This window comes from Arvicola amphibius, chromosome 7, assembly GCF_903992535.2.
Source record: "Arvicola amphibius chromosome 7, mArvAmp1.2, whole genome shotgun sequence".
Taxonomy (NCBI): domain Eukaryota; kingdom Metazoa; phylum Chordata; class Mammalia; order Rodentia; family Cricetidae; genus Arvicola; species Arvicola amphibius.
Window position 1 is genome coordinate 69,107,387 of NC_052053.1, and position 25,800 is coordinate 69,133,186.

Below are 25,800 nucleotides of genomic sequence, written 5' to 3' on the forward strand. Positions count from 1 at the left end.
AAAATGTCCTACAGATTTTTCTACAGGCCAATCTTATAAAGGCATTTTCTCAGTTAAGAATCACTTTGCCAGATATAACTAGGTTTATATAATATTGATAGAACCAATTAGCATAGTACCAAATTGTTAAAATGGGAGAAACAAAATGAAATCTAAAAATTTACCTTCACAAACCGTGAATTTGTCCTCAAGAGCTTACGGACAACCAATAGCAGGAAATCCATTTCCTCGGTTCGCTCATGCACCTAAAAAAATAAAGAGGGCACCCTCCCATGGCATCAGGAATGCACACATCAGTGCTGGGGAGACTGCTCAGTGGCTAAATAATTTATTGCACAAGCATGAGAACCAGAGTTCTGATTCCCAGAATCCAGATAAACACTAGATAAACATGAAGCCTATAATCCCAGCATCAGATGGTGGAGATCCTCAGAGGAAGCTGGCTAGTCATACAGGCAGGCTCTGGGTCTGACTGAAAGACCCTGTCTCAATGAACAAGGTGGAGAGTGGGCAAGAATGATTACAAATATGAGTGAGCACGCACATGTACCCACACATACATGTGCTAGCACATGCAAACATGCATACACACATGCAAATAACACACATGAAAATGAATTTTTTTTTTTTTGGTTTTTCGAGACAGGGTTTCTCTGTAGCTTTGGAGCCTGTCCTGGAACTAGCTCTTGTAGACCAGGCTGGTCTCGAACTCACAGAGATCCGCCTGCCTCTGCCTCCCGAGTGCTGGGATTAAAGGCGTGCGCCACCGCCGCCCGGCTATGAAAATGAATTTTACAGAAGGATGCTCATGTCACTTGATGAGAGGGTAAAGAGGGCTTTCCTGCCCTGGCAGATGTTCAGCTAAACCAGGTCATTACAGCTTTCCGGGTTACTCACTCCTATTCTGCCTAAGAGTAAGCAACAAACACCTGCCCACAATCAAAGGCTAGCACATGGGTCACTGTCACCCTCCACCCCCCTGGATTAAGGCAGAGCAATGTTGAGCCCCCATCGGCCCTGCCCACTTCCCAGCAACACGGCCTGACCAGTCCCTGCTGATCCCTCTGCCGTGGTTGGTTATTCTAACAAGTGTGGGGCTGAATATACTCCAGTTTAATGCTGAGCAGGGAGCAGCAAGTCGTGTTCAATGATAAAAAGAACCGAAGTTCACAGATAGATTGGAGGTTGGCCCTGGAAAAGAGAGGCCAGTCAGAAGCTGGTACGCAAGGTCAGAGTCTAGGGCAAGGAGGCAAAACTTCATCATGATCACAAGGGAGCACTACTCCAGTCCTACTCAGGGACCCACAACTGTTCCATCCATACTACCCTGCCCCACCTAAAAGCTGCGGGGACAAGGGACCTTTTTCTAAAAGAAGCCCAATTAGGTCAGGCTATGTGAGAGCTGTTGTAGAATCTTATTTTAAGGTGTGTTACATTCATTTATGCTGTAGAACATTTGTTTAATGATGCAAAGATGTGTTGCATTCTTTTATGTTACATTTGTTTAACTCAGAAGTTGTGTTACTTTGCCTGTCCAAAACACCTGATGGTCTAATAAAGAGCTGAACAGCCAATAGCGAGGCAGAAGGAAGGATAGGCAGGGCTGGCAGGCAGAGAGAATAGGAAAGAGAAGGCGAGGAGGAGGTAAGGTGCCAGCCACCTAGGCACACAGCCAACTATGCAGTGAGTATGAGAGAAGGTATACAGAATAGAGAAAGATAAAAGCCCACAGGCAAAAGGTAGACAGGATAATTTAAGTTAGAAAGGCTGGCTAGAAACCAGCCAAGCTAAGAGCAAGCATTCATAAGAAAGAATAAGCCTCTGTCTGCATTTATTCAGGAGCTGAGTTGTGGGCCCCCAAAAGAGCCAAAGAATAAAAAATAACCAACTACAAAGAGCAGTACATAAGACCAGTAAGATTATTTCCAGATAATTCCCTGCAAATAGAGAGAAATAGCCACTAAATCCGAAGGATGAACAAGACTTCATTCTACAGCCAGTTTTCCTCTTGGCCCTGCTGTCTTGTGCCTCACTTCCTACTGAGCAGAAATCCAGAAGCAAAAGCCAGAAGCTATTTACTCATCATGGACAATGGCTGGAAATCTTCACAGAACACCACAAAATTTCTTGAATAAGATATTTCACCCTATCACCAACTCCAGAACACCTCCAACACAAGCCCCACCTCCTTTAGTTAGAAAAAAATCAAAGCTATTGCTGATGAAGGGCCCCCAAGCTGAACACTCAAATAATAGGTCCCAACCCTAAACTTAAGAGTTAACAACTTAGCCAACCATGGTGGCACACACTTGAGAGGCAGAGGCAAGAGGATCAGGAATCAAGGACAGTGGGGGCCATATGAGACCTTGTCTCAAACAACAACGGTAATAACACCGCAGCTTTTCCTCTGTGCTTGGACCCATCTTCTCTGGTCCTCCAAGGCAGCTCTTTCTAGCCTTCTGCATGTAGGACTCGGTCCACTGCCCCAGCACACTTACACATCACTTCTGGCCTTTCCTTAACACAAACACACAGCTCAGCAGACACCAGCTTCCTGGGACCTGTGAGGGCTGAGAAGAGAAACCAGGACTTGCCTTCTACAACAAATGTTCACCGGATGATGTGCTCGGAGCTAGCTTATTCTTTTTCAAGAGCCAAGATGCCAGAAATAATATCATCCCATTTCAAACTGTCTGGGTACTTCAAATATTCCAAATTTATGTTTCTTCTGAAATTCAAATTATCACAGAGAACATACTTAGTACTGTGTGTAGACTAAAGCTTCAAGTATATCCATCACTCACTCCCAGGTTGGGGAGCAGACAGCACTGTAGTGAGGGCAGGCACTATATTGTTCCCCATTGCTCCCTGGCGTCTGTTCTTGCAGAGTAACCCACTTCTGTTACCTTCTAGGAGTGAGAGTTGTTAACAATACGACATGGGTAGGTTTGCCTGTCAATTACATATGTGCAAAGCAGACAAATCACCAAACAGACAGATTAGATTAGTGGGGATTAGCACTACAGGCTCAGCAGTCCCTGGCATGTGCAGCAATCCCATTCACGGTAGGTGGCCTGACCACAGAGTTGCATGAAGCTTCAGCTTCCTTCACGTAAAGTAGTCCGACTACAGTGACAGGCTCAGGCTCGACAGGTGACAGTCACTGTGAACACTAACGTCTTCTGCTACACAGCCTACTAGGTCCAACTTTTAATTCTACGTAAAGACTTGCTAAACTGTCGAGTCATAAAGAAAATTCTGAACCTCATTGTCCATGATGTTGGAAGAAATTACATTTCCTATCCTCCCCTCAAGCCCCTGCAGTGCCACACAACCAGGGAAATGTGTTTGAGGCCACAATGCACCCACAAAGCTCCACCGGGACACACAGCACAGGAGCCAGCCAAGACCTCTCCCTCAAAAACAGGTTTCAGAATCTGCTAAGCATCCCACCCCCACTCACATCTTTCCAACTCCTCTATAATGAGTTAGATTTCTTAGACAGCATGAGGGGAGGGGGCAGGAGGACAGTATGGGCCATTTCCAAACCTTCTGAGAAACCTGTAACACAGAACATCCTATATCTAGGAACACTCACTGAAAATATGAACAATATGAAATGTGTACCCATCATAGTGGTTCATGGCCTTAATCTCCAAGATCTGAGGGCCAGACTGGTTACCTAACAAGTTCCAGGCCAGCCAGGAATACATAGTATGTCAATGTCAAGAAAGAAAGAGAGAGAGAAAGAGAGAGAGAGAGGATGAACATCATTTAAATCATATATCCTAATGAAGCAAATCCAAAAAATGCAAAAGAAGGAGATAATCAGGAACAATTAGGTAAGCTAAGACAAGCCTTTGTCATGACACATGCCAGCAATCCCAAACCTTGGGAAGCTGAGGCACAAGGATCATGAATTCCAGGCTAGCCTGGGCTACAAGGCAAGTCCCTGTCTCACAGGTCCTTGCAAGCAACCTCCACAGGAACAGGTACAAGGAAGCAACCACATAGGGAGCAGACCCGAGCCAGGGACCAACCTGAGCCAGGGACTGTGATTAAAACAGGCCTAAGTCAGTGACCTCAGCAGGAGCAGCCCCAAGCAAGCAACCTCTGTGGGAACAGGCCCGCACAACCTCCAGGATTACAGAGCAATTCCCGGGAGCGCCAAGCCACCTCCAGGAGACTGGAACCATGGCCCTGACTGTACCACGAGGAGCAACCATATGAGCCTTGGATCCACTGGCACCTGGAAGATTGATCACCAAAGACACAGCTCCAACTATACCAATCAGAGGAAAAGATGAGTAGACAAGGTAAGAACACACTTAACACCACAAAGTGCAACACAACACCAACAAAAACTAGTGGCCCTACAACAGCAAGGCTTGAGCACCCCAATATAGATGAAGAGAAGAAAATGACCTAAAAAATAAATTTTAGGAAAATGTTTGAAGTCCTTAAAGAGGAAATGAAAAATTCCCTCAAAGAAATGGAAGAAGAGAAAAAAATTGGAAGAAATCAACAAATCCCTTAAAGAAGAAAACCAAGAAAAAGCAATCAAACAGATGAAAGAAATGATTCAAGATGTGAAAACCAAAATAGAGACAATAAAGAAAACAAAAGCTGAGGGAATTCTGGAAATGGAAAAAATGAGAAAATGATCAAGAACCACAAGCATAAACATAAATAGTAGAATACAAGAGAAGGAAGAGAGATTCTCAAGCACTGAAGATACAATAGAGGAAACAGACTCATCAGACAAAGAAAACATTAACTCTAACAAAAGCTTAACACAAAATATCAAGGAAATATGGGACACCATGAAAAGGCCAAATCTTAGAATAATAGGTATAGAAAAAGGAGAAGTTCAACTCAAAAGCACGGAAAATATATTCAACAAAAAATCATAGAAGACAACTTTGTCAACCTAAAGAAAGATATGCCTATGACAATACAAGAAGCTTACAGAACACCAAATAGACTGCATCAAACAAAGTTCCCTTGCCACATAATAAACAAAACACTAAACATACAGAATAAAGAAAAATATTAAGAGCTGCAAAGGAAAAAGGCCAAGTAAAATACAAACACAGACCTATCAGAATTACACCTGACTTCTCAAGGGAGACAATGAAAGCCAGAAAGTCATGGTCAAGCATCATGAAGACATTAAGAGACCATGGTTGCCAGGCCAAACTACAATGTCCAGCAAAACTTTCAGTCATCATAGACGGACAAAAGATATTCCATGACAGAACCAGATTTAACCAATACCTAGCCATACACAAAGTACTAGAAGGAAAACTCCAACCCAAGAAGTTGGCTACATCCACAAAAACACAGACAATAAATGATCTCACAGCAGCAAATCCCAAAGAAGGGAAAAACACACACAATAACATCACCAACAACCAAAACTAAAATAACAGGAACTAGCAATCACTGGTCATTAATATCCCTTAATATAAACTCAACTCACCTATAAGAAGATACAGGCTAACAGATGGGATATAAAAACAGAATCCATACTTCTGTTGCATACAAGAAACACACCTCAACCTCAAAGACAGACATAGCCTCAGAGTAAATAAAGGATTATGAAAAAAATTTCTAATCAAATGGACCTAAGAAACAAGCTGGTGTAGCTATTCTAATATCTAACAAAATAGGCTTCAAACTAAAATCAATCAAAAGAAACAAAGAAGGACATTTCACATTAGTCACAGGAAAAATCCATAAAGAGGAAATCTCAACACTGAACATTTAGGCCCCAAATAAAGGACACCCTCATATGTAAAAGAAACACTACTAAAGCTGAAATCACACATTAAACCACACACGCTAATAGTGGGAGACTTCAACACTCCCCTCATCACAGGTCTGCCAGACAGAAAATTGACAGAGAAAAAAGAGAACTAACAGATATTATGACTCAAATGGACTTAACAGACATCTATAGAACATTCCATCCAAACATAAAATATACCTTCTTCTCAGCACCTCATAGAACTGTCTCAAAAATTGATAACATACTAAGTAACAAAGCAAACTTCAACAGATACAAAAAAAATTGGAATAACCCCATGTATCTTATCAGATCACCATGACTGAAAATTAGAATTCAACATGAACACTAATTTCAGAAAGCCTACAAACACACTGAAATTAAACAATGTTCACCTGAATCATCAATGGGTCAAGGAAGAAATTAAGGGCTTCCTAAAATTCTATGAAAATGACCACACAATATACCCAAATTTATGGGACACAATGAAAGCAGTGTTAAGAGAAAGTTCATAATACTAAATGCCTATATAAAGAAGTTGGAAAAAAATCACACACTAGTGAGTTAACAGAACATTTGAAAACTTTAGAAGAAAAAGTAGCAAAATCACCCAGGATGACTAGATGGCAGGAAATAATCAAATTGAGAGCTGAAATCAACAAAATAGAAACAAAGAAAACAATATAAAGAATCAATGAGACAAAGAGTTGGTTCTTTGAGAAAATCAACAAAATAGACAAACCTTTATCCAAACTAACCAAAAGGCAGAGAGAGAATATTCAAATTAACAAAATCAGAAATGAAAAGGGGGACATAACAACAGACACAGAGGAAATACAGAGGATCATAAGGTCATATTTTGAAAGCCTTTACTCCACAAAATTGGAAAACTTAAAGGAAATGGACAATTTTCTGGATAAATATCACTTACCAAAATTAACTCAAGACCAGATAAGCAAATTAAACAGACTTATAACTGCTGAAGAAATAGAAACAGTCATCAAAAGTCTCCCAACCAAAAAAAGCCCAAGACCAGATGGTTACAGCACAGAATTCTACAAGATTTTCAAAGAAGAACTAATACCAATACTCCTCAAATTGTTCCACACAATAGAAACAGAAGGTATATTGTCAAACTCTTTTTTTATGAGGCTACGATTACCGATACCCAAACTGCACAAAGACATTACTAAGAAATAGAATTAAAGACCAATTTCACTATGAACATTGATGCAAATATACTCAATAAAATACTGGCAAACTGAATCCAAGAACACGTCAGAAAAACCATCCACCATGATCAAGTAGGCTTGATCCCAGAGATGCAGGAATGGTTCAACATACAAAAATCTATCAATGTAATCAACCACATAAACAAATTGGGAAAAAACCCACATGATCATCTCATAAGATGCTGAAAAAGCTTTCAAAAAAATATATCATCATTTGCATTTTTCATGATAATGGTCTTAGAGAGAGCAGGGAAACAAGGAATATACCTAAACATAATAAAGGCAAAATACAGCAAGCCAACAGTCAACATCAAACTAAATGGAGAGAAATTCAAAGCAATCCCACTGAAATCAGGAACAAGACAAAGTTGTCCACTTCATATCTATTCAATATAGTATTTGAGGTTCTAGCTAGAGCAATAAAACAACAAAAGGAGATCAAGGGGATACAAGTCAGAAAAAAAGAAGTCAAACTCTCACTATTTGCTGATGATATGATAGTTTACATCAGTGATTCCAAAAATTCTACCAAGGAACTTCTACAACTTATAAACACCTTCAGTAATGTAGCAGGATACAAGATATCAATCCACACACCTATGAACTGATTTTTGACAAAGAATCAAAAAGAATATAAAGCGGAAAAAAGAAAGTACATTCAACAAGCGGTGTAGTAGTGATGGGAGCAGTGGGCTGCATTCCGTCCAGCTCCCGCACAGCTAGCTTAGCCCCGGAAATAACAACACACACAAACTGTATTCATTTAAACACTGCTTGGCCCATTAGCTCTAACCTTTTACTGGCTAACTCTCACATCTTGATTAACCCATATTTAGTAATCTGTGTAGCAGCACAAGGTGGTGGCTTACCGGGAAGATTCTAGCCTGCATCCATCTCGGAGAGGAGAGTCATGGCAACTACCCAAGGCGTCTGCCTTACTCCTAGCATCCTGTTCTGTCTACTCCACCCACCTATGTTCTGACCTATTAGGCCAAGCAGTTTCTTTATTAATTAACCAATGAAATCATCAGATAGATAGAAGACAAACTTAATCATTTCCCTTTTCTGTTTAAACAAAAAAGAAAGGCTTTAACTTTAACATAGTAAAATTACATATAACAAAACAGTTATCAAGCAAGAATTACAGTTACAATATTTAGATCTATTTTATCTTTTATCATAACTAAGTAAAACTATAACTATAACTAACCATTCTTCAACTCCATCAAAGACTCCAGAAGGATATAATATTACCTAAGCAAACAAAAAGTAAGCAACTTCCAAATTCTAGAAATGACAAAGACAACTTGCTGCCTGGACAGTCACCCAAAGTTCCTCTGTATCATTGGGGCATCCATCTTCAGCCTTCAGGCCCATAGTTTCCAGCAGACATTTCCATGAAGCAGGAAATTTCAAAGTCAGTTCAGTCACTATCTGCTGTGTCCTGCAGAATGTCTCGCAGACTCTTTCATGAATCAGGAACCCCGAAAGACCATCTCACCTTTAGGCAAGTTCAGCAGTCCTCTCTCTGTGGGTTCTCTGTGTCCAGTTTATGCAACAGTCCAGGCAAGAGCAGTTTCTTGCCCAAATGGCTATCAAACTCCATAAGGAGCCTCTTTGATGCCCGTCTTCCTCTTGAAGTAGCTTGGTGCTGCCAGGAGCAGACATGTCTCGTCCTGAAAAGCCCTAAGTTATTAAAACATTTAAATGCCATATTCTGTAGTCTTTGAAAGATATTAGGAATGCCTATCTAACTGAAATATATCTCTATATATCTAGAAAATCTAGCTAACATGACTATAAGCTTGACTATTATTGATGATTATTCATTAACAACCTATATTTCCTAATTATACATTACGTTTTTAAATGAACTACACAATCACAATACCTTAATCAAGAGAAGAAATACATATACATATAACAAAATTGACCTTAAAATCCATACCAATGCAAATTATTCATATTTATATCATATCCCCCTTTAAATGTAAAAGAACATTCATAAGCAATATTTGGGAATATGGGAGCAGTTTTTTCTCTCCAAACTGCTTCATGCTGAATGGGGGCACTGTTAATCAGATCTTTCATGGTGTAACCTGTGTGCTAGATTCATCTCAGTTGGCAGTTGAGCAAAGTAATTTCTTGACGGTGTTCACAGCTACCTTTCAGGAAGGCGTGGTCTATCATACCATATTGGGATAAAAGCAAACCACAGGGTCTCATCCTCTGTAAAAACAGAAGAAACTTCTTTCCAAAGCATCATGTCCTTAGATCCAAATTTTGAAGTCAAGGTATTTTCAAAATATATATCTTGGATTAGTTCAGCAGCATTTATAAACAAGTATCTTTTAGCAGCTGTTGCTTCTTCCTCAGCATTCAAACAATTCAAAGAGAGGATAATAGCATACAGTATCAAGATTCTTTGTGTATTTTCCATCTTTGTATGGCTTTCTTTCTTTCTTTTTTTTCTTTCTTTCTTTCTTTCTTTCTTTCTTTCTTTCTTTCTTTCTTTCTTTCTTTCTTTCTTTCTTTATTTGGTTTTTCAAGACAGAGTTTCCCTGTGGCTTTGGAGCCTGTCCTGGAGCTAGCTCTTGTAGACCAGGCTGGCCTCGAACTCACAGAGATCCGTCTGTCTCTGCCTCCCAGGCATTGGGATTAAAGGTGTGTACCACCACACCCAACTACTCTCTTTCTTTCCTTTTTTTAACTTTAAGAACTTTAACCTTTAGCCTACATATATTTTTTAACACACTGTAAACCATTTAGACGTTTTCTTTGACTTTGAATCTTTCTTTTACTGTATATCTCTCTTTTTGTGACCACATGAGTCTTTATGGAAAGGATTAAAGCTGTGGCTTTGATGGCTGGATCCAGTCTATTCCTTAGGTTTCCAGCTTCATGGCAGAGGTTCTGGCTGTAGCAATTTTTATTGCCACAACTCTATGGCATTTCAAGGTACTTGCCAGCAAGCAAGCTGCAGCATTCTGCTCACAGACCACAATCAGTTGGACCACCTGCCTGAAAGAGTCAGAGTTTGCCCTGGCAGGACAGCCCAGAAAGCCGGCATTTTAAAATGGCACAGCGTTTTTCCTGCTATGGCTGAAAACCGAAAAGCAGGCGTTCAGCTTTTCATCAACAACATTTAAATGTTTCGTGGCAGGACCTCTTAAAAGAGCTGCGGGGTTTTGCAGATAAAGCTGAGTCAGGAAGCCTCTCTTGGATGAGAGCACTTACTTGCCTCTAACAAACAACAGACCCGAGAAACTGCTGCTACCAAGAAAACATGATTTACTCTACTCTTTCCCAAGCTTTCTCAGGCTTTCTGTGGATTCAGTTATCTACGTTGGGCACCATTCTGTAGATGGAGCTGTGGGCAGGCCTGCTTTTCATCCCGCCCAGTTCCTGCATAGCTAGCTTAGCCCCGGAAATAACAACACACAAATTGTATTCATTTAAACACTGCTTGGCCCATTAGCTCTAGCCTCTTACTGGCTAACTCTCACATCTTGATTAACCCATATTTAGTAATCTGTGTAGCAGCATGAGGTGGTGGCTTACCGGGAAGATTCTAGCCTGCATCCATCTCAGAGAGGAGAGTCATGGCGACTGCCCGAGGCGTCTGCCTCACTCCCAGCATCCTGTTCTGTCTACTCCACCCACCTATGTTCTGACCTATTAGGCCAATTAGTTTCTTTATTAATTAACCAATGAAATCATCAGATAGATAGAAGACACACCTACATCAAAATGGTGCTGGCATAACTGGATATCAACATGTAGAAGAATGAAAATAGATCTATATCTATTGCCATGCATAAAACTCAAGTCCAAATGGATCAAAGACCTCGATGCAAAACCAACCCAGAGAAGAGAAAGTGGGAAGTACACCTGAATGCATTGGTACAGGAGACCACTTCCTAAATATAACCCCGGTAGCACAGACACTGAGATAAAAATTAATAAATAATAATAAATAATAAATTAATAAATGGGACCTCCTGAAACTGAGAAGCTTCTGTAAAGCAAAGGACAAGGTCAACAAGACAAAATGGGACCCTACAGAATGGGAAAAGATCTTCACCAACCCCACATCGGGCAAAGGGCTGATCTTCAAAATATACAAAGAACTCAAGAAATTGGTCATCAAAAGAACAAATAATCCAATAAAAAATGAAGTATAGGCCTAAATAGAGAATTCTCAACAAAAGAACCTAAAATGGCTAAAAGACAGTTAAGGAAATGTTCAACATCCTTAGTCATCAGAGAAATGCAAATCAAAACATCTCTAAGATTCCATCTTACACCTGTAAGAATGGCCAAGATCAAAAACATTGATGACAACTTATGCTAGAGAGGTTGTGGGATAAATGGAACACTCCTGCATTGCTGGTGGGAATGTAAGCTGGTACAGCCCCTTTGGATATCAGTGTGGAATTTCTCATAAAATTAGGAAACAACCTTCCTCAAGACCCAGCAATACCACTTTTGGTATATACCCAAAGGATGCTCAATCATACCATACAGACATGTGCTCAACTACATTCATAGCAGCATTATTTGTCATAGCCAGAACCTGGAAACAACCTAAATGTCCCTCGGCTGGAGAATGGATAAGGAAAATGTGGTACTTTTACACAATGGAGTACTATACAGCAGAAAAAAATGACATCTTGAAATTTGCGGGCAAATGGATGGATCTAGAAAACATCATATCAAGTGAGGTAACCCAGACCCAGAAAGACAAATACAATACGTACTCACTCATAAGTGGCTTTTAGACATAAAGCAAAGAAAACCAGCCTACAATTCACAATCCCAGAGAACCTAGACAACAATGAGGACAGTAAGAGAGACATACATAGATCTAATCTACATGGAAATTAGAAAAAGACAAGATCTTCTGAGTAAATTGGGAGCATGGGGATCATGGAAGTGGGGCAGAAAGGGAGGGGAGAGGAAGGGAGAAGAACAGAGAAAAATATATAGCTCAATAAAAATTTTAAAAAGTCCCTGTCTCAAAAACTAAATAATAATGATGATGATGATGATGTGTGGGTAGAAGTGACAACCTGGTAACCCGAGATCCATCTCAGAACCCATAGAAGGAGAACAACTTCTAGAACTGTGTACATGGCACAGCAGAACACACACACACAAATACAAATTTTAAAGTTAAAAAAAGAACACTAAAGCAGGCACAAAAATAAGAGTTCACAATACCTTATTATAACTATAAAAAAACTAAGCATTTTTTCAGAGTAGATTAATATGTGATGTCTTTATTGAAGGGTTTCCTGCAGTGCTGGGTTTAAATCAGGGCCTCTCCTACACTAGGTAAGCACTCTACCACTGCACTACACCATCAGCCCAACTTTTTAAAACTACTGTCCTCCTTGATTAGTCAGAAAGTCCACCTCCATGTGTGGGCTGAAGCCAGCACTCTCCCCAGTGTGGCCAGCAGTGCAGCTGCTGCACTCTCCTGAGAGGCAGGCCGAGGCAACTCAGACCCCACGAGAAAAAGGGACAGAAAATGTTCCAGTAAACCGCATTCACGAGAAGCAGGTGTGAGATCTCATCTGCGGCTACACTGCCTGCAGTATGCTCTAAAAGGCCATCTTTGTCCTGGTCCTCCACATCCACCTACAGTCTCAAAGACGAAGAGAAAAGATAAAGCAGATTGTTCACATTCACACACATAAAGGGAAGGATGGCTGCCCACGCTGCTCTGGGAAGAGGGACCGCCAGAACGGGGGAGCACTCACTTCGTCAATGAAGACATGCGTGAACTCCATCAGACTCTTGGCACTCACGATTTTCTGAAGCAGGACTCCCGTGGTCATGTAAATTAACCTAGTGTCTTCTGTTGCTATTTTCTCCAGCCCTACCTAAAGGTAAGGAAGGAAAGGAGAGGGAAAGAGAAGCACAGATTCCAATGGCTCCTGTTTACCTGCTCAAACAAGTTATACCTGTTGTACCTAAGGAAGGAGTAAAAATTACTGTATTTTGGAAGCTATTTAGGGTCCAAATGAAAGTCATCCTCTCAAACTGATTTTTTTTCTTCCACTTTGGGCAGGGATTAGCTTATCCAGTGATGCTGCCTATACTTTCACGTGACAATACCTTACAGACTATAGAGGTCTAATTAAAATATTAAAAATTAAAAAGCATAATTTTGAGAATTCTCCATTTTCTCCTATTCAACTGGGAAAGAGATTCAAATTTAAGAATTTTCCTTCACTGTTCATAATTATACAATTCTGCTCTTTAATTTCCAGTAAAATAGTTACACGCTGACATCAACTTATAGAGTAAAATAAATAACAAGAAGTGAAAGTCCCCTTGCTCCCTTTGTCTCACCTGGTAGCCTACCAATCCACCCAGAGTCCAGGAGCGCTCCTTGCTGATCCACCTGGCAATGCTGCTGGCCCCTATTTTCCGAGGCTGCGTGACCACTATGTTGCAGAAGGCAGAGCGCTGAGTATAGTGGTCCAGGATATACTGTGGGAGCTGAGTGCTCTTACCACTCCCTGTGGCTCCATGAATGATCACCACGGAATTGCTTTCTATCAAAGAAATAACCTGTAATTTGAAAAAAAAAACAACCTTCCATAATCAGCACAGGTTAGACAGCAACATGAAATACTGTCCGTCTTAAGAAGGCACAGTCAACCTCGACACCACAAAAGAACAAGAGTACTAAAAATGGTTACCTTTCAAATCAGTTCTACGACCAATAACTAGCTGGCTGGCTATGACACAAGGCCACACTATGCAGCCCAGTGTCCTCTGCCTCCCAAGGACTAGACTTACAAGTGGAACCACCACACCTAGTGAATACTGTAGAGAGCTGTGGAACCCAGGTCAAAGTATAGTAGTAGTTCTTAATGTATAGTCTTCTTCCTCTTCCTTTTTTTTTTTTTCAAAGAGGTGTTGGAGGTTTGTTTTGTTTTTGAGACAGATTTCTCTGTGCAACCCTGGCCTGGCTGTCCTGGAACTCACTCTGTAGACCAGGCTGGCCTCAAACTCAAAGATCTGCCTGCCTCCCAGGTGCTGGGATTAAAGGCATGCATCACTATGGCCTGGCTTCTTCAGATGAATTTTAAACAATTAACTACATTTTCCCTTTAAGAGTATGAGCATTATCATAAAATCTTAATCATCCTTTCTAACACTCAGTGATGGTAAGCAAGCACAAATTAATTTGAATTTCAGAATCTAAAATTAATAAAGTATAACTACTCAATAAAGCATTATTCAATCTTCATCAAAATAAAAATGAAATTTGGGACATTTCCTATTTTATCTAAAATTTCTTTTTTCACTAAAATAACTAATGATGGTTCAAATATATTTAATTTTAGCCATGCTTAATAACATATAACTACTCAAAAACCTAAGCATTCTACTGCTAAAGGTGGCTTGCACTGCTAACAGAAGGATATGTGCCTGTCTGATTAAATCAACCAGTACACAGGAAAGGGAGCAGCAGACCACAGGAAACCCCCGTGCAGATGCTAGGGTATGCTCCTTCTCCAGAGCAAGACTTGCTGTGTGTGCCTTCATCAAAGAGCTCCACCAGGGAAGTGAGGGGATAGTGCTGGTGGCTCTCAGTGTGGCAGATCACAGGTGAGCAGGCACAGACAAGCTTGGCCTGGGTGTGTGATGGACGCTGCTGACTTTTCTTCTGGCCATGCACATTGAGCCCCCACCCACAGTACCAGGAGTGTAATGCTTCAGGCATTTTTTTTCAAGCAGCAAAAATCACATTAGGAAAAAGTAAATTTACCTCTTCTTTGCACCGATTTATAGGCAAATCAGGATATTTATAAGTTGCCTCCATGATGCATGTCACATTGCTTAGCTTAGTCAGTGATGACTGGAGACCTGTATTTACACAAAACAGTTATTTCTTAGCTGAAAAGAGAAATTACACAAGCCAATGAACTATCTAATCTGTGTATATGGCTTGTGGACACACACACAGACACACACAGGCAAACACAGACACACACATCCACAGTCCTCCCCCTGGTGAGTCCTCTGGTAATGATGGAGACCTTCCATCCCAGTCACCAACACTTTGGCCTACACTGCCCCTAAGTTAACAAATCTGACATACACAGCATTCTGCACCTGATTCAATAGTGCCTCACTAACATGGGAAGTGTACAATCCTTGTTACAAAATGATAAACACAATTTACAGCTATTGGAACCATTAAATGGGTGTGTTTGCTTTGGTGTCTGTCTGGTAAATGTGTGCACCTGTGCTGGCTGTTCTACAATCCTAGGACTGCCTCTGGTCACCACTGCAAAGAACAAACCATCGGAGTTCATGCATAGACCTTTCACAGATAACCATGTTTTACTTTCAAAACAAGCTCATGAGCCTTTCTGCCCCTCTCCCAGATCACCCTGAGAACCCCTCTCCCTCTACGGTCCTCCTTCTCTCCCCCTCTCTCATCCCTTCCTGTATATACAAGCTCCTTTCTGTCCTCACCTTAAAAATATGTGGCCAATCTTTTCTTTCACAATCAGTCTAATAATGTGTGATTAAATTGTTTTTTATTTTGTGGTGCTAGGGTCAAACCCCAGACCTTGTATTCCAACCCCTATTTTATATATAGACACATATTTAAATTTTTTTGGGTGACATTAACGATCAAACCCAGGTCCTCCCACACTTTTTTCTGGCCCCATCTTTTCCTGGCTCTGGATCCAATTGTGTGGTAGTTGCTTTTCAGCTCATAGCCAGCAAATCGAGATCTGTTACAATCTCTCAAGGAAAAACTAATCCTTCCTGGGAAAGAATCTCTCTCCAAGCAATCCCTAGTCTGGTCTTTGCAGGCTTTGACAATCTTCCACACTGACAAGCTCACTGAAATGGAAGCTCTCCATTGTTGTGTCTTGCTTTCTCTCACTGTGGCTCCCAACTTTTCTGGTTTGGTTGGTGTGTGTGTGTGTGTGTGTGTGTGTGTGTGTGTGTGTGTGTGTGTGTCTGTCTGTCTGTCTACCTGCCTGTGTGATGGTATGTTTGATTTTTTTTTTTTTTTTTTTTGAGATTGGATCTCATGTAGCCTAAACTGGCCTTGAACTCTCTACATAGAGCCAGTGATGACCTTGAGCCCCACTCTCCTGCCTCTATCCTCTGAATACTGGAATTACAGTCATGAACTTCCACACACAGCTTTTCCCTGAAGCTTTTTTTTATGTTAAACCATTTTATTTGAGAAATAAGGATAACTGAATCCTGACATCCTCACAGCCCAGGCAGCCTCCAGTTCTGGTGGAACCTGAGCTGGAAAGCACCACCCCACTCTCAGGGAAACCCACGTGTCCTGACCCCACTCTGGGGGACACCCACATGCCCTGACCCCGCTATGGGGGATACCCACATGTCCTGACCCCACTCTCAGGGACACCCACATGCTCTGACCCCACTCTGGGGAACACCAACGTGCCCTGACCCCACTCTGGGGACACCAACGTGCCCTGACCTCACTCTGGGGGACACCCACGTGTCCTGAAGCTTAAGACGGAGTTGTTCTTGCTTTCCTGTGGTAAGGAGAGGGAGACGCCACCACAGCTGTGAGGACAGACACAGCAGGGACAAAGCAACAGGCAAGCACTGGGAATGGTGAGAATGAGGCTGAGGAACAACTTAGTCAAGGACAGAGAGCAAGGATGATTCTTAGGATGATAAAAAGGCCACAGTTTATATTTTATATTTTTGCTAAAAATCCTTGAGCCTGTTCATGTCGCTACTAAAAGAACCTTGCTGCCTTTGTGATATCAACATGGCTCACTTGACTGCATCTGTCTGAAGGTTGTTACTTAAAGACAGGACATTTATAAGAAAAAACAAAAGCCCTTGCCACACTAACTGCAACCCTTATCCATGCAGCACAAGATGTCACCTGACATTTTTAGGTCACTGGCTGAAGCAGACCCAACACAGATCAAGCCTTTCCTTCACTGACATCCCCCAGGGTGGACAGGAAACCAGGGAGCAGAAATGTTCACAGCCATGTGGCTGTTGGCTTTGTATAAACAAAGTAAAAAGAAATACATCAATGATAATTTAAGGAAAGCCAACAAATTACATGTGACAAACTGAAGTCTGGAAGTAGACGGGAAATACTACAACTTCAAAGTAGGCTGTTCTCATTTTTCCGTTTTTCTTTATTCTAAGTCATTAAAATATTTTAAATATTTTTATAGAAAGTGGTAAATACAAAAACCATTAAAACTGCTGTTCTTTTCATTTATCTGCCTAATTATATCATCAAACAAATCTAAACTCTAACAGAAACCCAGAGGTTCACAAGGTCTAACGAATGGACTTCCACAGCAAGCATCAGCGTCACCTGGCTGACAATGAGAGTTCAGACACTATCCAGCCAGGTGTGGTGGTACACTGGGAGACAAGACAAGTGGGTCTTTATGAGTTTGAGGCAACCTGATCTATATAGTGAGTTCAGGATAGCCGATTACATGGTGAGATGTTCTCTTAAAACAACCCCCCACCAAAAAAAAAAAAAACCACTTGATACTATCCATACAAAAAAGCTTAATTGGACTTATACTTAACTAGAAAATTAAATCTTCAAAATAATTAATAATACATTGCTTTCTCCAAGGATGGAGTAATGTTTTATATTCAAACTAAGATAGCAAAAGGAGGCTCATTCTCATGCATCTCCTCCTCAGCACTCCACAAAACTAACTCTCTTACAGGGTCAGAAGAAAAGCTTATAGTGTATGAAACAACCATGAAAAAATCCTCACACTACAAGCTAGAAAGGCAGCTCAGTGGTTAAGAGTGTACACTGCTCCTGCAGAGGACCCCAATTCAGTTCCCAGTATCCACAATGGGTAGCTCACAACCACCTATAACTCCAGCTTCAGAGGACCTGACACCTCTGGTCTCCATGGACACTGGCACTCATGTGTATATACTCACACAACAGACACACAGAGAGATACACACACTGTAAAATAACATTAAACATGTTTTAAATACTTCCACATTAATAACAAGAGATCACTGTGGCTTTTGTCGACTACCCAAAGGTACCATCTAGGACATCTGAATATGGCCGTGTAAAAGCAAAGACCATGAAAAGTCCACAACCTGAAGTCAGGCCCACCCTGTCAGAAAAGACCCCACCTACCTATTCAGTTTCCATCTTTAGAAATTTACTTTTAAATATGAAGAATTATTCTAATGTAATATATGGAACTCTGTATTGAATTTCTACATAGGAACAAGTTTTTGAATGTTGGACTAGAAGTCCAAACATCAGGGAGGAGTCACTCCAGACACCACTCACACAGGCACAATTGATGCAAAAGCAAGAAGATTTTTATTCTGTCATGACAGGGCCCTTCAGGTTTGGAATATGAAGGACATCAGATAGCTGTTAGAGTTCATCTTTTAAAGCAAAAAACCACAGACACAAGGGGGGAACCTGAAGGTTGTTTGAAGATTATTCACAAGGACACAGGAGGATGAGCAGTCCAGCATGTGGTTATTCACAAGGACACAGGAGGATGAGCAGTCCTACATGTGCGTGTGTGGGTGACTGTCCCATTTCCAAGAGAGAGTGAGTGTAAGGTTTTAGAAAAATGTCTTAGGGTTGAGGTGGCTTACAAATGCATTTAGAGTCTTTCATTATACTTACAAGTGAAATAAGATTAATACCACAACAAACTCAATGGTATTTTAAGAAAGTATTAAGTTATAACTGGATATAACATGGTATTTATATTAAAATCTGTGGTCCTAAACTAGAAACAGACGTGCCAGTGAGATTTCATGATTTCACTGTAAACAGACACTGAACTAGGAATAGCTGTGTTATCACACAGGCATTCCTACTTAGGCATCCACACAGGGTCTCACCTGGGCCAGGGGAGCTCTACTTAGATGTTCTCCTCAGATCCACACTGCTCCCTTGCCTTCATTCTTGAAATACTACCCCGAACTATTTTTTAAACACTAATGCAGACTCCCATTTCCCTTCACCTTCATCCCAGAAGCCATAAGTATGGCCATTCCATTAAATGAATACCTAGGGTTGATTCCTTCCTATTTTATCCAATTTACCTGCCAAATCAGAGGCCATCATGAAAGATACTTCCTGAATGTCTAGTTTCCATTGTAATTTCTCCCTTAAGAAAGCAAGTTCCTCTAAATAGGGTTCCTCAGCCTCAGTTGCATGCCTTATCCTCCACAGCAAGGGCCATAGTATAGGAGGTTCTTCTGTTCATGTGTTGCTTTCATTTGTTAATGAGTAAAGAAACTGCTTTGGGCCTGATAGGGCAGAACTTAGGTAGGTGGAGAAGACAGACTGAATGCTGGGAAGAAGGGCAGAGAGAGAGCTGCCATGGAGCTGCCAGAGTCAGACATGCTGATTCTTTCCCGGTAAGCCACTGGCATGTGGCGATACACAGATTAATAGAAATGGGTTAAATTAAGATGTAAGAATTAGTTAATAAGAAGCCTGAGCTAATGGGCCAATCAGTTTATAACTAATGTAGACCTCTGTGTGATTTCTTTGGGACTTAATGATTGTGGGAACTGGGCAGGACAGGAAACCCCAACAAAAATTGGTAACCAATATGTGGATGACTGCATCACATAAAGCCTGACAGAGCTTGGAAACTAATTCTAGACATAAAATCATAGAGTTAAGCATGGCTTATTGATAGCTTCATTCTCTTGGGTGGGCTCTGCTTGCTAGAGGCAAGCGCTCTCATTTAAGAGAGGCTTCCTGACTCAGCTTTAGCTGTAAAACCTTGCAGCTCTGTTAAGAGGTTCTGCCACAAAACACTTAAATGATGTTGATGAAAAGCTGACTGCATGCTTTTTGGTTTTCAGCCATAGTAGGAAAAAAGCCAAGCTATTTTAAAATGTCAGCTTTCTGGGCCATCCTGCAAGGGCAAACTCTGACTCTTTCAGGCAGGCGATCCAATCCGACTACAGAGCATTTGAATGTGGTTTGTGAGCACACTGCTGGAGCTTGCTTACTGGCAGGGACCTTGAAATGCCATAGAGTTGTAGCAATAAACATGGCTCTGGCAGTACCTCCACCATGAGCCTGGATTCTCAGGGAACTGGGCAGGATAGGAAAGCCCAACAACAGGCCACACAGTGCTAGGAACATGCCATCCCATACTATTCAGAAGAAAGCCACCAGCCACACCCTGCAGGCATTCTACCCTGACGTTTTGCAGCTCAACCTCAGATGCAACCACCGCACAGCAAGAAGGCCCACATCAAATCACAGGAGGCAAACAGTCACTTTAGGGTCTCCACACGCACCATGGATTCTCCACACCACTCAGTTTCTGCTTCTTTCCACCTTGTTCCGGAGCAAAGTGCCAGGTGACTTCCCACTAAGAAGCATCTTCTCTCCCAAGGCAGGAAGGGCACAGCCAACCTACAGCTTTGTGAGAACTCCATGATGGGTAGGGTGAGCCCACCATCCTCTCCTCTTGAGCAAGCGAACATGCTAATAGACCTGACTTGTGAGGTTTCCAGGGCAGCACAACCCCTCTGGTGAACACAGAAATGATCATATTTTTGACAGGAAGTTCTAAATGTCAACCTACCACAACCTAGAATACCTGAGGAGGGAGTCTCCCAAGAGACTATCTAGATCAGGTTGACTATGGGCACGTCTGTGGGGGGTTGTCTGGATTGTTGACTGAGGTGGAAGACCCACACATTGATGTGGGCAGCCTGGGACTCTGAGGACAGCTAGCTGAGCAGGCAGCTGGTGCATTCCTGCTCACTGCTCTCAACAGTGGATGTGATATAACTAGTTCCTGAGTTCCTGCCTTGTTTCCCCTTGAGTAAAATAATCAACTTTAACACTAATATTACAGGTAAGAATTATTGTAGGTAAGTTTATAGATAAGATTACCAATAAGCTTGCTTAGAAAACTAAGTTACACAGAGAGAATTTAGCTGAAAGGCACTGCCTCAAACAGAACTTTAAAACAGGTAGCATACTAACCAGACTTCCTAGAACTGTATGAGTTCTGTAAAGTGGAGTTGAACTCTAACCTAATTAGAATGCAGATTTGCTGAAGATGTATTTTCTGGAATTTGTTCATAGGAATGTCTGCTTTTAAGACATTCCTTCCCCTTATCACCTTAACTGTGAGCTTCTCAGAGGGGCAGCTCTGGTCTATGTCAAAGTTCTCTGTGCCTGAGAGAGAACCACGCCTACAGTTTGTTTCTGTCTCACCTGCTTAGCTGCTCACTGCAGCATGCTGTGGGGGCCTCCAGGACACCTGGAAATGAAAGCCATGCAAAACCGCAATGTGGCGGATAGAAATCTACAGAAGCTGCACAGGATTCTTAGTTGTACCATCAACTCCCTGAGCAAGACCTAGAGGTTTCAGTTGGGTGCTCGGCAGGTACCTCCTTTTCCGTCTGAGTGCATGAAGCAAGTTCTTCCTGGAAAAGTCAATCCGCCATTACACCCTCAATAAAGGACCAAAACCCTTCCCATTCCTGTAGTTTTTTTGCAAAGGTTTTGTCACAGCAACAGAAGTGCAACTGGGACAGCACCCAACTGCTGGACAGCATCTCAAAGGCTCTCAAGAGCAGCACCCAACTGCTGGACAGCATCTCAAAGGCTCTCAAGAGCAGCACCCTGATGGAGGTTACTTTCATTGGTTAATAAAGAAACTGCCAATGGAACTGATGGAACAGGGGACCAAACCAGGCTCTCTGAATGTGGCTGACGGTGGAGGAGGACTGAGAAACCAAGGACAACGGCAGTGAATGTGAACTCTACAGCATGGACGGGCTCACTGTGAGCCTTAACCTTCACCTGGCGATGGATGGAGATAGAGACAGAGCCCCACATTGGAGCACCGGACTGAGCTCCCAAAGTTCTGATGAGGAGCGGATGGAGAGAGATCATGAGAAAGAAAGTCAGAACCATGAGGGACGCGTTCACCCACTGAGACGGCAGATCAGAACTAATGGGAGACCACCAAGTCCACTTGGAATGGGACTGATGGAACATGCGACCAAATCGGACTCTCTGAGGGTGGCTGATGGTGGAGGCTGACCGAGGAGCCAAGGACAATGCCGATGGGCTTGGTCTCTACGACATGAACGGGCTCTGTGTGAGCCTTGTCAGTTCGGTTGCTCACCTTCCTGGACCTGGGGGGAGTTGGGAGGACCTTGGACTCAACATAGTGTAGAGAACCCTGATGGCTGTTTGGCCTCAAGAGGGAGGGAGTGGGGGTGTGGGTGGAGGGGAGGGGAGGGGAGAGAAGGGGAGGAGGAGGGGAGGAGATGGCAATTTTTAATAAAAAATAAACTGGAAAAAAAATAAAAAATAAAGAAACTGCCTTGGCCCTTTAATGGGACATAAAATTAGGTAGGTGGAATAGACAGAACAGAATTCTGGGAGAGAGAAGACAGACGCTTCAGGCAGTTGCTATAGGCAGTCGCCATGCTTCTCCTCTCCAAGACAGACGCAAGTTAAGGTCTCTCCTGATAAGCGACCACCTCGTGGTGCTACACAGATTACTAAATATGGGTTAAAGCAAGATATGAGAATTAGCCAATAAGAGGCTACAGATAACGGGCCAGGCAGTGTTTAAATAAATACAGTTTCCATGTAATTATTTTGGATGTAAAGCTAGCTGGGTGGCGGGACACAGCCCCGCAGTTCCTTCTACAGATTGGCGCTCCAATGTGATGGACTAAATCCACTTAAAAACCTGAGAAAGCTTTAAAAAAGAGAAAGAGAGAGAGAGTTTAACACAGCTTTTTGCTGTTTGCTAGAGTGTGCTGCAGAGAAATTTTCCTGACTCAGCCTCAGCAGGAAAAAAGCTATGCAGTTTTAAAATGCAGCCTCCGGGGCTGTGCTGCCAGTGCAAACTCTGGCTTTAAAGTATTTCAATGGCTTTTATGGGACTGGATGTTTGTGTTCCCGCTTGGGATTGGAAGGAGAGTGCTATGAGACCATGCCAATGGCTCAGCGCTCCCTGCCTGCACCTGGGCAGACAGCCGGATCAGGTTTACTAGGTGTGCACAAGCGGGAGAGCATGGCGGACTCCTGCTGCTATACACAGAGATATTTCCAGGCTGTGCAATGGTCTGCCTGGCAGATTAGGCTGTAATTGAGATAAAAAGCTCATTCTCAAGAGTTAAAGTGCTGAGTGCATCTCCTATCTGGCGGCCTCAGAGCTAGCACAAAATGGTAAGTCCTCCATTTTGAAATTAGAGAGAGGTGGAGCCAATATCCAGAACAGCTCCCAGCTCTGCTGCCCAAAGCAGCAACTGATTCAGTCACAAGCGGCTCCGCCATGTTGGACTGGGCGTGGTAAGCACACAGTACCTGTTTTTGACCTAGGAATGTCACAGCTTAGAGTCTTAAGTGCTTAGAGATGTAAAGGCGCAAATCAAACGTTTCTCGACAGTAAAAAAATTACAGATTCACCATAGGACAGATTCAGACACAAAAGACCTTTAAATGGGTCACAATGTTGGATGAATGTACGTAGGCTTGAGAGAAAGAAGAAAAAATATAGAGAATATAAAGTTAATGCCTTTAAAAAAAGGGTAAAGTCTTTAAAGAGACAGAATAAAGTAAAGTGATAGAGTAAAAATAAGCCGTGTAAAAATGGAAAATTCACAGAGAGTCTGGATTATGTATTTTATTGTGTTTTCTTTGAAATTTTTGACTGTAAAGGAGCTAAATACAGAGAGACATTTCATTATATGGGCTGCCAGGCTAGACCAGAATAGACATTTTAACGGTATGACTTCAGAATTTGGATCTAAGAACATGATGCTTTGGAAAAGAGGGTCTTCTTTTGTTTTCACAGAGGATGGCATCCTGTGGATTGCTTCTATCCCAATATGGTATGATAGACCACGCCCTCCTGAAAGGTTGCTATGAACATCCTCAAAAAATTACTTCACTCGATCCCTTCCCAGCTTGCACCCAGAATCCTCCCCCCCTCCCCCTGCCTCATCCTCCCGTCTTTGGGGCCACAAAATCCCACAGCTCACCCTGTTTGGTCTCTGGGGACCTGGAATTGAGTGCACCCAGGCCGGTGGGAGGTCCCCTCCTTCATTTGACTGCCCGGGGCAAGGTAGGCCTTTGTCTGAGAGCTGCTTGGCCTGCAAGGGGACCTGACAGTCTGCCAGAGGATCCATCATTCTTTGGGACACTGCAGTCCTGATGACGACTTCTGGAGATGCACTTTCATACCTCGCTGACCTCTCAACACAGTAGCACCAGTGATATTTTCTTAGTTGTTCTCAGGTGTCCTGCTCCAGTTCTAAGGCCATCCACCCAAAGGGGTCAGACTCTGGCCTCCAGGCAGGTCTGAGGATTCCTGCGGAGGGGTGCGGGCTCCTTCAGATTGTGCTGCCAGGTTCGCTGTGTGGTATTCCATCCCGCCCTGCCCCCACCTTGGCCCTTTTGTCTGGGCTGCGACCCTGGGCTGCCTGGAATCCCTGATCCTGTGCACTGACATTCCATCTGAACTGGTGGGTGAATGCGGACCCTGGGGCAACCTGCCCTGGAAGAGAGCACAGACCCCCTACCCCCATTTCCCTCTGCAGGCTTGTGTCTGTTTCTCCCGTCCCTGTGTCTCCCAAGCTTTCCCTAGTGTTCTCAGGTGTCCTGTTCCAGTTCTAAGGCCATCCACCCAAAGGGGTAAGACTCTGGCCTCCAGGCAGGTCTGAGGATTCCTGTGGAGGGGTGCGGGCTCCTTCAGATTGTGCTGCCAGGTTCGCTGTGTGGTATTCCACCAGTTCAGTTCCACCTGAACTGGTGTCCTGCTCCTGTTCTAAGGCCATCCACCCAGAGGAATCAGACTCTGGCCTCCAGGCAGGTCTGGGGATTCCTGCAAGGGAGTGCGGACTTCTTCAGATTGTGACGCAAGGAATAGGTCCTCCTCTGACACTGGGGAGATCCAACCAGTTTCAGTCACAGCAAAGATTGGTCTAGGACACCAAATGCCTCCGGGCTCCTTCTGAAGGAAGAGATGGGCAGGCGCCAATGCAGGAGCTCCTCCAACAACATGAAAGGCAACATGACATCACCACAATCCAGACATCCCGAAACAACAAGAATTGAACACCCTACCCCAGAAGATATAGAAGAAACCGACCTTAAACAGTACTTTATGAAAATAATAGAGGACCTTAAACAGGAAGTAAAAAACTGCCATAAAGAAATGGAGATGACAAACAAAAAGGTAGACGAAATAAATAAATCTCTCAAAGATACCCAAGAAAAACAAGAAAAAGCAATCAAACAGGTAAGGGAAACAGTACAAGACCTGATAAATGAAATGGAGGTATTGAAGAAAACACAATCTGAGGGACGACTGGAAATGGAAACTCTGAGTAAACGAACAGAAACTTCAGAGACAAGTATTTCCAACCGAATACAAGAGATGGAAGAAAGAATCTCGGACTCTGAAGATACTATAGAGGAAATAAACTCACAGATTAAAGAACTAAACAAATCTAACAAATTCTTAACACAAAACATTCAGGAAATCTGGGACACCATGAAAAGACCAAACCTAAGAATAATTGGGGTAGAAGAAGGAGAAGAATTACAACTCAAAGGCCCAGAAAACATATTTAACAAAATTATAGAAGAAAACTTCCCCAACCTAAAGAAGGATGTTCCTATGAAGGTACAAGAAGCCTACAGAACACCAAATAGACTGGATCAAAAGAAAGCATCCCCACGCCATATAATAATCAAAACACAAAACA

General features: G+C 42.5%; 1 protein-coding gene across 1 annotated transcript in view; it reads right to left on the reverse strand.

Moving 5' to 3' along the window:
• The window catches only part of Tdrd9 (tudor domain containing 9), a 119,686-nt gene that overhangs the window by 68,695 nt on the left and 25,191 nt on the right, over positions 1 to 25,800 (reverse strand). The window contains exons 3-6 of the mRNA XM_038337787.1: positions 14,810 to 14,907; positions 13,381 to 13,602; positions 12,786 to 12,908; positions 165 to 245 (exon numbers count right to left, since the gene is read on the reverse strand). Coding sequence (XP_038193715.1) covers positions 165 to 245; positions 12,786 to 12,908; positions 13,381 to 13,602; positions 14,810 to 14,907 — 524 coding nt within the window. The remainder of the gene's footprint in view (positions 1 to 164; positions 246 to 12,785; positions 12,909 to 13,380; positions 13,603 to 14,809; positions 14,908 to 25,800) is intronic.